The 12409-nt window shown below is 36.2% G+C and overlaps 1 protein-coding gene across 4 annotated transcripts in view; it reads right to left on the reverse strand.

Annotated features, from left to right (window-relative positions):
• The window catches only part of MON2 (MON2 homolog, regulator of endosome-to-Golgi trafficking), a 73582-nt gene that overhangs the window by 52820 nt on the left and 8353 nt on the right, over window positions 1-12409 (reverse strand). For all 4 annotated transcript variants that reach the window (XM_063396568.1, XM_063396565.1, XM_063396569.1 and 1 more), the window contains exons 2-5: window positions 6748-6811; window positions 2686-2813; window positions 1732-1863; window positions 151-280 (exon numbers count right to left, since the gene is read on the reverse strand). In XM_063396568.1, coding sequence (XP_063252638.1) covers window positions 151-280; window positions 1732-1863; window positions 2686-2813; window positions 6748-6811 — 454 coding nt within the window. The remainder of the gene's footprint in view (window positions 1-150; window positions 281-1731; window positions 1864-2685; window positions 2814-6747; window positions 6812-12409) is intronic.

The following is a 12409-nucleotide window of genomic DNA, read 5'->3' on the forward strand; positions in this document are numbered from 1 at the left end:
AGCGTATAAAAGACAGCTAAATTAATGATGTCTGTGGCTTTTTTATAACACCTATCAACATTTTACTACTTCTTTATCTGAAAGAGAAACATTTGGTGTGTGTCAAAAGAGCAGGTAAATAAAAGCAAGCTGAGTAAGCAGCATGCCCACCTTTGTATCGTTCATCTTCAGCAACCACTCTCTCAAACACGACAGTAACCACCTGCCGCACCGTGGCTGCTGCGGTGTTATTGGTGATGTTATCTTTCGTGAAGTGCAACCGAAAGCAAAGTACAATTGCCTGAAAGGAAAAAAAAACAGAAAAAATATCACCTTACAACAACATATTTCATCTTTTTTCTAAGAGTCAAGGAGGTTGATGGATTGAGGAACGCTTTCTGCTACAGTTTGTCAAAAGACTGTACATAAAAAAAAAAAAGAAAAAAATTTTAAATTTGAGAAACCAGAATATGTTTTATGGATTACCCTAGCCAAAAAACTCTTTAGTAATCCTCCCCAAAGGCAATCAAAAAGCAGTATTAACTGAACACATTACAGTGTGCCACTAAAATTGCACTCATCATACAGAGAATACACAGTAATCATCACACAGAACAACTTGTATGAATATTAATGTCGAAAGGACATTATGATTGTAAGGTTAATCACAGAAAGGTCAGTCAGCTCCAAAGCTAAAATGTCATTCCTCTCCTACACTGAATCACAATACTTTCACAATCATGTTGCCTTGACTGCTATTATCCCTAAGACGTGCATTTCAAAGTGTCATTGTGCTGGCAATGACCTGAATACTTTTTCCCATTGGATTTTGTTATTCTCTCTAGCTCATAGTTTAATACTTACCTGTTTTGTAATGAATTTTGAAAATTAACACCTTTATGTATAGTGAAACCTGTGTTTCTTGTTCTTCTGTCCATATACTGTTCCTGCACTTTCAAGAGCCTCAGCCACACCCAGCCATAGTGCTACATGCTGTGAGCTGTACAAGATGCAGAATTTTCTTTTGCCTCTTTTTCATGTCTGTGATTTGTGATCTCTGCTCAGATGATATTACCATATTAGTTTAAAATCTTATAACAGCTCGACTGAAACACAAAAATGCAATATCTGTCTAGCTGAAGTTGATTTTCTACAATGTAATCTAGAAGAGACATTTAATAAGCAGAGTTTCATAATTCACAGATGGGTAAACAATGTTGCTTCATGAAAGAGAAGTATCTTATAATTTAAATTAACATGGACTGCATCCTTTTTTGTTTTAGTTGAAACATAATATCCACAATGTTTCATGTTAAAACTAAGACCCAAAGTTATTACTGAAAGGGCAGTAACTGGACTGTTTTCAAAAGAGAGTTAAGGCAGGGTGGAAGGCAGCTTTTCTAACATTTTCTCATTTTCAGTGAGAGTTTACACTGTGCTATGTGCTCTGATTCCAGTTCAAAAACATCCAACAAATTTAACAGATGAGAAGGATAGGCATTGGCTTAGTGTTTTTATTTCAAGTTCCTATTAAGTCTGAAATGTATTACTGTGTAGGAATTACAAAACACATGGAAAAGGAAGCTAAAAGAAATCTCATTTTCAGAGTCTAGTCATAAAGACAATAAGGACACAATAGAATGTAGAAAACCCCCTCCTCATTCATGGTTTTCATATACTTCATATGTAAAATTTCCCCATTTTTCCTCCTGAATTTTTTAAATTCTGTAGTTGACACCAACAAGTTCTTACCTTGGACAGTGCTTCATCATGCACAACTGTATTGGTTGTTAAAAGTACAAGAACTGTCTGGAGCAATTTAAGTTCTTCAAGACTGTTCTCCATCAATTGCCAAAGCATATTAATAATGTTTCCTGCTGCAGCCTACAAGAAATAAATTTTTGTCACCTTTCACAATATTTATGTACTGGTATATTGTGTACATATGTAAGAATATCACTGTCATAAAGGCATATCATAACTGAATGTGCCTGTTTGTCTATACCATAGGACAACATTGAGAATATAAAGCCAATTTCATTGTCACAAGCTTCCTGTAGTATTTTTAAAGAACTGACAACAGAAATGTCTAAATATGCAATACAATTTAAAGCCTGTACTTAATTTTCTACTTGGAAATATGGAAGACGCAGTAAAAATAAATTTACCCTCAGAGTTCACTGATATCAGACAGAAAACAGTGTAATCTTACATTATGCAAGCACAGCTGAAGGTAATAACAGCATTATTTTCCTCAGCTTCCCAACACACTATATATGCAGTACCATATCATGTACAATATGTCATGATATTTGCTACTGCAGAAAATGTGCATCCATTTTACCTTATTCTTAAAAAATAAAATGTAACAAAAGCACAATAATGTTATTGCATTGAGTAAATTTTGTGGATGCACAAGGTTCATTATATGTTCAGTTCCTGCAGTGCAAGAATGTGAACTAAATGAGCTGGTTTCAATTTTCATGAATTTCCTTCTAGAGGTTACTAATACTGCCTCACGTGGGTTTTTTATGGTGTAAAAGATTTTCCTTTAAATTACTGAAAAACAAGAGATGAGTAAAATATTTTGTGGACTATATTCATTATAATATAAAGAGCCTCCTAAACCAACTCATTCACCTTCCATTTGAGGTCTGTATTTCTCACTATGAAAGATTTCTGTTTTGGTATAAAGATCAATCTTACCTCTGAAACAACTTCATGAGACATGAGCCTCTGTATGGCTGCTAGACACAGCTGAGTGATTTTTGGTTCTTTTGTTCCACAACCCATCAGAAAAGGCTGAACCACCTCTGAGCTGTTCTCTTTCAATGCTTTCGAAGAGAAATATAGAAGAAGTCAATACTTTGAAAAATACAGAGCAAAACTTGTTAATCACGCCTATTAACAAAAAGCAACCTCCAGTCTTGGAAATTTGGGATTTATATGTGGACCACAGGGAAAAGCCAAGTGAAGACAGACACCGATAGAGCTCACTTCCACAATTACCCTGGCCAAGGCCCAAATTCCAAGCACCTTCTCCCTTACACACTCAAGTGACCTTGCAAATCCCAAATATCCACTTAAGAGCCCATGTGGTTAGCAAGAAGGTGTAAGGTTCTGCCAACCCCAGGGCTTCCCCTAGCCTTGCCACAGGAACCAGCCTCAGGCTGGTAGCACTGTTCTTCTGCTCTGCTTCCCCTCAGCACCCAACGCAGGAAGCAACTGAGCGCGGCACAGAGCGACATCCCAATGCACAGGGCACGAAGGGGAAGAGCCAATTGCCACTGGCAAAACGGGAGGAGAACGAGACTGGACTGACAAAACAGGAAGAGAGAGACTGGACTGTTTGTATCCTGGGTACGTTCACCTGGCTGTCAATTTGTCAAATGGTGTTTTAGTGACAAAGTGACAAAGCTTCTTAAAATGGACTTTTGTCAAGAGAAAACCAGTTTCCATAAACTCTCACCCCCTTTTTGTTTTAGGTTAAGGAAAAGCTTCATAATGAATACAACATTCTACACTGGCATTTAAAACAGTTTTTCCCATAAAAGTAATTCAAGAAATCTGAGACAATAAAATTTAAAAATATTAAAATACTAAAAATATAAAAGGAAAGCATGGCTCTGACTGATGAGTGGTTTTCCATTTGCAGGTATGTTTGCTGACTCATGGAAACTTCTAAGATTTTAGCCACTCATCACTATTTCAGATACTAAAAATTTCCTCACGGTTGAAAGTTCAATGTGTGCTCTTAATGACTGAATGTCATACACTGTGTTTTAGTCTATGTGTAGTAAAAGAAATATATTCATGAAAAGTTTCACACGCTTTTCAGAGGACAATAGTTACCACAAAGAAAAAATACATTCTCACATAAAAATGTAAACATGATCTATACTACTAAGCATTACTACAATTAGTTTGGAAAAAAATTAAACAAGTTAAAACTACAAAAATATACTTTAGTGATATTTTCCAACTGAAACACTAGCTGACTCAGAAGTGTCTATGAAAAGGATAGGCTATTATAAATGATGGATGCCAACTTTCTATAAGATAATAGTTCTTACAGGGAGATATCAACACACAGTACAGTTCCATCAACCTCTTCAGAGCCAGTGCAGGCTCTATATGCAGTTGACATTTTTGAACTGCCACTAAATGCTAACCATCAAGCAGAAAAAAACAAGCAAAAAGATACCACAAAATACTTATCCTTAACATGAGACTCAAGATATAGTTCTGAATGGCAAAACCAGTATGAGCCAATAAATAACAAGACAAAGAATTAATTTAGCCTTTTACAATACTTTCTTCTATAATCCATTAAAAGCAATGGAGCATTAAACAACAGAATCTATACAAATATTTTTAATTTATGAAGCTGAAAAATTAATGTTTTGTAGATCTGCTTTTCTACTCATCTGGTTTTACAGCAACCAGGCACATGGGATGATTCTTGGGGCTTTCCTGTTCAGGGGGTCTCTGGAGCTAAACTCTCTAAACTCTGATGATCCCTTCCAACTCAGAATATTCTGCGATCACGTGATTCTGTGACTGCATTAGCTTCAGTCTTAAAATGCATAATAAATTTGTTATTGCCAGGTCTGCCTTCATTTTGCTACCAATTTATGGCAGAATACATTAAAAAGAAAATCTATCTTACTGAACAATAACAAATGAAGTTTTTGGAAAGTATACCTTACCCGTTCATTTCACCAGCAAGATTATAATTCTGATTTTTTACAAGAACTGCTAAACTATAAGTTTTTGCACATATCAAAACCACACGGAAATAATTTCTCAATTTATATCCTGTGATTTAAGGCTTTCTCCTCCTCTGGAATTTCTCAAATTCTTATAAATAAATAACAAAGCACGTACACCCTGCCAAGAATGAAGACTTTGAAACAGCTCAACTTAACTTTTCCAAGAGAAAGAAAGAAGTTAGATCAATGACCTCAAAGTTCTGGCAGGTTAAACATATCCCACCAAAAACAACAAAGATTTTTAGAATTTTAATAAAGATTTTAAGCCTGCATCTATTTTCCTAAAAATTATAATCCTACACAATCAAATGCTTCAAGAAAGCATCAGATCAGCTTATTCAAAACAATCTGATACAGCTGTTCTTAACCATGTTGGCATCAAAATATTTAAAAAATCATATCCAGATCAAAATATTTGCTTGTATTACTAGAATGTCTCATAGATGTTCCTAAATCATTTAGCAGTCAAAAAGTATCCACTAGACTTCACAATTCCATTGTAGCATTTTGCAGCTTTATTATTCCTAAAGTATATATATTATTTTTCTTGAGAAGATTTTAAATATTAGATAGATAATCTCTTGACACTAATATGTATAAGATTAGCTTATAACTGATACCTCAAAAAATACAGGAGTTCATAATGAATTGAGTCTGTTTAATGACATTATGCTTTAACTGTGGAATGTTAGGATAATGTGCAAGCAAAGTATATTTTCCCAATACAAAGCTGTGGAATAGAGGAGGAAAAAGTTATTATCCTGTCGGCAAAGATTAACAAATCAACATAACTTTTAGGACCTGCTGGTTTTCCAAACCTCTTAACAACAAATCTGTGCAGGTTTTTTGCATTAACTAAATACTAAGTACATTCTAGTTTAAGCTAAGAGAAAATTATTTTTAAAATTTTACCAACTACTAGAAAGTGTTCCCTCAAAAAGATGAAAGCAAAGATTGCCCCTCCATTACTAATCATCTTTCCTATCTTCCCTTTGAAAACCAAAAATAGAGAATTTTGCAGGATTAGAAACCAGCTTTCTAAAATACAAACTTCTTTATGCAGTAACATGTTGACAGCTTCCCAAATGGCTAACTACTGCTTTCCTTTTTTCATTTGTGTATTTTGATATAGCTGACATTACCTGGCATACTTTTCCCACTTATGTCAGCATTCATGACAGCAGTAAAAACAAAGAAAATAAAATAAAAATGAGGCAATAAAGTGAAATACTGAGGAGTGGGTCCATTAATTCAAATAATCCTAGAAAATGCCTCCTTAACAGTATCTGATTTACATACCTCAAAACAAGATATGGTTTTACAGCTATTTCACTGGACCTTCCAAACAATCTAGCATTTCAAGGATTTTGACTACATCTGGGGTAGACACTCAAGTATTAATGCAGGGACACTCATATCCAGCCAAGGGCTTCAGCAGCAACTGGCAAGAAGCCAAAACAGCCAGCTTTATAAAGCTGAAGAAAGTCAAGAGATACTGTTTTAAGCACTTACAAAGCTGCAGCTCACAAGACATGTCCCATCCCTCAAGGCATTGGAACATCTTGAATTGAATGACCTTGTCTCAGACAAAGATAGATTTTTGCCTGCCAGTTTCAAGTCCCCAAAGGCTGGACTAATACAGAAATGTGGATCATACTGCAGAAGTCCACACAGAACACTCAACCACAGCAACTGAAACACTAAGAATGTAGGGTCTAAGGATTTCATGTTATTTTTCTAAGTGGATGATTACTTTTATAGAGCATCAACTGAAAATGGAGCCTTTCCTCAGCATCCTAATAGCAGTAACAAGAAACAAGTGGTGTCAAAAAACTTCTGTGCTACTGGATTTTTTGCTAGGTGTCCAAAAGTAGAGCATCAACAATATAGCACACACTAAAAGACATGTAGTATTATTAGACATATCCAAGACATCTTTTTAAAATGTTGATCTGTACCTCAGCTTTATTTTTCCTACTGCAGAGCAAATAATTACCTGCCAAAATATCTGTGTTCCGTGCAGCTATTGTTTTCACTTTTATTATTCCTGATTCAGCAGCCTGGAAGAAAAAAAAAAAGTAGTTTAGATGCTATATTTTACATCAATATCTGCAAAGAAATAAAAAATATTATAGATGAATAAAAAGGTATAGCCTCGGAGTAAGAAATGTGTTTGCAGTGGTTTCTGCCAGCAGAGCTAGTGCAGAAGTGAAATTTTTGTAGCTGCTGGAATTCCTTTCTAGAATTCCACAGGAACAGTTATATTTGGAATTTTTAGAAATCATGATTCTCATTGTATTACTTTCCAGTCTTATGAATGCAAAAAAAATCACTCGTAAGCATAAACACTGCTACATAGTCTCTATACAGTTTCAAAGTACGAGTATAAAAACAAAAGGATTTTGGCTCCCAAATGTCCTATACAAACTATCCCAGGGCAATGCCCCGAAGGTGACTTTCTCACAATAGTCTCTGTTCTTCCCAGCATGCCATACAGTGAGTGCACAGCACCAGTTCCTGCCCTTTCCCCACAGGCACGACTCGGCAGAGCAGCAGCATCGTCCTCTCCCTGGCACACTCCTTGGGCAGGGCCAGGGCTGCGGGCCGGGGCTGCGTGGGCACAGCGCGGCCGGGTGACAGCCAGGGCTGCCAGCCCAGCCAGGACATCACACAGGCCAAGGGAGCAGCAGCTCCCTCTCCAGTGCCAGCAAACACTTCCCTGCAGACATCACTCAGGTCATGCTCTCCAATGGAAGTCACCAAATGGGAAATGTAACATTGAAGCTTTGCATTTCATCACTATGACTTCTGAAAGCTTTGTGTACAAAACACAAAAGATATACTGTACATTGTGCCTTCCCATTTTTTAATTTCATTAATACACTGTAAGCCTCTGGAAAAAATTAATTAAATAAAAATAAATGCAACAGGCTTTCCCAAATGACTGCATGCAAATTGCTGGAAAATACTGTTCTGCAAATTCCCCTTTTATTTCAGCTTTGTATTTCTGCGCGCTTTCCACACTAAACATTTCAATATTTCCTCTGATACTACTATTTAAAGACACATGCTGTCACCACATAGAACAGATTTGAGAAGCAGAAAAGCTGTGATAGCAGAAATATAGTACATGAAATTTAACCAAGTATTAATATTCCCTGTCCATCAGAACACTATTCTGACAAGATTTCACAGAAAGTCAGTTTAAGGTGACTGCATAAATTCACAATTAAATATTTTAATTAAGAGTTGATATACATATTTCTCAAAATAGCTAAATAAGAAATGTGAAGCTGAGGGGTTTGGTTTTTTTGTGTTTTTTTTTTTTTTTGTTTCCAAAACAGTATAGGAAGACTAAACACTGGCTTAAAATCATGGAGATTTATTTAAGTTTTTCTGAAGTTTTCTAATTTAAAAATAAAGTCAACAATATCCACAATGCCTGATTAACATTACAACATGCTCAAATGAGCATAAAGCAACATGAACATATATATTTTGCATAACTAAAATAAGGCGTGCCAAATGCAGCTCTCATTTATTTTAATTATATTAATGTGTTGAAGTTCTTGAGATTTAAGTCAAACTCTGCTCTTCTTCAGTTATAAATTGTCAGCTAATCAGAGGGGTTCTTGTCACAACACATTGTTCCAATTAATATGAAGGATTTGTCACAGTCCAGCTTCAATTATCTTAAAACTAAAACTAATCACATCTACTGGCAATTGATTTCTGTCTTGCCAGGAGTTATAAACTCATTCTGATTCAAAGAAATATTAAGCCTGCTCATATTAGTGGCATTCACAAACACCATGCACAAAAATTTTCTAACATAATGGCTCTCAGTAGTTTCCATGCTGGCTTTATATAAAATAGTATACTTTTTTTTTTTTTAACAAGGTAAAACAAAACTGCTGAATATAAGGATCCTTCTCCACTTCTGCGTGAATACAGAAACTTGTATGATCATCTGTATTATGCTATGATTTTTATTCAGAATCCCAGTTAAAAATGTTTGCAGTTAGAAGCTAATTATACCAGACACATCCTACAAAAGAAAAATAGAGTACACTATTGTATACGTAAAAGAGACAATACATTAACATTATAGAAAGTACCTCAGCTGATCACAAATAGTCAACAGAAAACATGATAACTATAAACAGATCTAATCTGTATACATGAATGTAAAAGTGTGCTTGGATTGCCTCAATTTAAGTGGCAAATTGAAAGCCATATTGATAGCTTTTGAGTTTACTAATTTACCTCAATTACTATAGCAGCTTGCAGGACACTGCAACATGAGAAAGGGATCTTATAAAACACTAATCAAGGAGAGAGACAGCATTACATTTTGTGTATTTATGGGTACAAATATGATAATTTACTTTCACATAAATATAAGGCACCATGTTTTTAAAGCAATCACCAATTTTAGACGTAACATTACCGGCCTCCTTTAGCACCGCAACTCATCGTAGTCTAACAAGCAAGTCACTTCTCTCTTTATTTTGAAAAGAAGAAATACATGTAATTCCTGAAACATAACAAAGCTTAAAGATACTAAAAACTTTCAGCTAATTAGATTTCCAATTCTGCTGCTTTAATAACTGTGAAATGAACTGATATAAAATGTCTCAAACATGCATCCGCCATTATTGAGTTTTGGTTGATATTTCTCCTGAAGCAACTCCAGCATCCAGTCTGGGAAGGTGGAATATTGACAAAGAAGAGAAATTGACTGTCAGTGATAGCACATATTCAAGTCAATCTCTTCCAGTACTTTGATCTGGTTTTAATCAAACAGTCAATAATTTTTGGGGTGGCTTTTTTTTGAGATTCACTTCAGGGTTGCTGTTTTCTGAGGTATGTAGGGTTTTTGAGCTTTTCTTGCCTGAAAGGTCTCGCGCCAGAGCTAAAGAAGACAAACTGAGTCTGCCAGTCCGTGCCTCCAAGGCTGTTTATTCTTTCATTATCTCAGTTCTTTCTCAGCTCTGCCAGGCGTCCCCAGCAGAGCAGGACATGTGGCAGACTGGCCGGATCAGAGGGTCCCAGACTTTATGTACGGTCTCCCTGACCCAACCACCGTCCACAACGTGCATTTTATTTACAGAACCTTACCAATACTTCCTACCTGTGTTAACATGTCATTTTTACTCTAAACTAATCTGAGTGATCCAACTCAGCAGAAAATGGAGGACGAGAACAAGAACAAGGAGGACAGGACCACTCCCCAATTATTCCACCTTGCCTCTTCAAACCCATATACTGAAAATCCTAGATTCTACATTCACACTCTGTAATAAGCTAACTACTACTTATTTCGAATTCTCTTGGCTTGTGATTCTTCTTGGGCTCTGTGCCAAGGTTTCTAACCCCCCTGTACAGACTCCAAACCCCTCTGTACAGGTTCCAAACCTCCTGCTCAGGTCCCAGACCCCTCTGCCGGGGTCCCAGACCCTCCAGGGTGATCAGAGAGATGCCCTGGACTCTGACAAATAATCCCACAGCAGAATTTAACAGGACCCTCTGGGCTTAAATACTTGCCCCATCATCTTTCTGCTTCTTGGGAAATTATTAAGTATTTGCTGATTATGTGGAAATCACCCTTCACAGAAATCAAAGTTAAGGCAAATAGAGAATTTATGTACCAAAGAAAAAGTCAGGACAGTGCGGTTTCACACAGACTGAAAAGAAGTCTGTGCCTAATATCCATCTCCTGGCCTCAAAGTTCCTCTCTGAATGTACAATATGACAACATTCACAGCTGCTTTACAGACAGAGACAGAGATTTGATGTACATGAGAGACCACAATGTGGAAATGCATAGAGACGTCCAAACCCAGCTTCAGGAGTTTCTCAGATCCAAAACTCCCCTCTTAACAGATTTCTCAGTCTTCAGTTGAAACAGGGAAGAATTTAAGCCTTCCTGTCTTAGATGTGCTGTGAGCATCTTCCTGCTTTTTGGAAATTTTTACCTTGTTGAGCATCTAAAGCACTTACCGGGTAACAGAGGTAAGTAATATCTGCTCAGGCAATCAGGAAGGAAAGATTTAACATGTCCTCAAGCAAAACCAACATTTACCAACATCCAGGTAACATTCACAAGCTGAATTTCTCCATACTGTAGTATGTGTACATCTATTTAAAGATCTATAACTGATAAATAGCACAGGAAGGTATTAGGATAACTGGGATATTCAATTCTACACAAATTCAGCATGATGTAAAGGCAAGCCATCCACACCATGAGTGGTAAATGCATTTAGAAAGCACCAGTTTAAATCTGTCTTCTGGGACATCATGGAAGCTCTTAAACCCAGGTGCAGCAGGCAATCTACATTACCTAAAGATACCACTAGAGTTAACTGCAGGATCATCATAATGCACCCAGCAGCCCAAGAAAGGGAATTGTCTTGGCAGTACAAAGAATAATGGCATGGCATATGCTCGAACATTTAACACTCAGAGGCCAAGACATCTTGGACCTCTATTGCACTGCATACAGACAGGCAAGTAAAGAACCAGAGGGGCCAGCTGGGATGTGATCTGACAGTACGTCAGGTGCTCTGCAGTAATCTCTACAGATTTGTCTTTACTCTGATAAACATGAGAGTTACCCTTCTTTTACTGAAAAATAATAGTTAACAACTTCTCCTAAGGGAAAGATGACACAAAATTCAAATCTAAAGTGAAAAAAAGTAATTGTTGTCTCTGACATAGGAATCATTCTTTTAAAAGTTTCAAACCTGGATTTTTAAAAAAGCTTTAAAAAGGATAAACATGCTGATCTTCAAAGGAATTTGTACCTAACAATTAGGAACAGAAGTCATCACCTTTTTGACTTTATTAACCAAAAAAATACATATTTCCATAAGGATATTTAATGTAACAACAAAGCATGCGCTAATTTCTACTAAGGACTGATCTAACATTAAGGATATTTTTGTATGAATTTCTAAATGTGATAGCATTGTTACCAGAAGTTAATAAAACCAAGAATTTTCACTGCTAGTGTTTTTGAATGACCATTTGAGTTTTCATTGTACATTAGAGCAAATTGCCATCTCCAGAGACACTAAAATTGTTGTAACATTTGCAGTCCTTACCACACAAGTTATTGATTTCTCTATTCTAAAAAGAAAAGCATTCAGGAACAATGGTTTGTATTGGTATTTACATTACATTGTTTGCCAACCTTTTATTAAGACTGGATGAGAGCAATATGTTCTCTATAGTCAGTTCCATATCTATTACATGAAATAAACAGAGCAATTTTTTTCTATCCATGATTGTCCATCTTTCCAACTGGAACACTAACCCTTTATCCATCAGTTTAGATAAGAGGTCCTCCTGTCTAAAGTAGTTTCACTTCATTATTATTCTGGCTTGCTGTGCAAAAGCACATTCTGGACCATTACTGTACTGCTAAACTATCATTTGGAAAAAAACACACAAAAAACTCCTCACTAAATCAGTTTCATGAAAGCACTCAAGTGCACCACATTTGTGTGAAAAAGCACTGTACTTGCCTTCTGTATTTTTATCTTCCTCCCCCTGAGTACAATCCCTACTCTGACCCTTTTCTTTTATATATACTCATTTTACACGTAATTTAAACTGGCAAAATGCCAGTTTTGATCTGACGTTGCTGTGCA

This window comes from Prinia subflava, chromosome 4, assembly GCF_021018805.1.
Source record: "Prinia subflava isolate CZ2003 ecotype Zambia chromosome 4, Cam_Psub_1.2, whole genome shotgun sequence".
NCBI classification, from domain to species: Eukaryota; Metazoa; Chordata; class Aves; order Passeriformes; family Cisticolidae; genus Prinia; species Prinia subflava.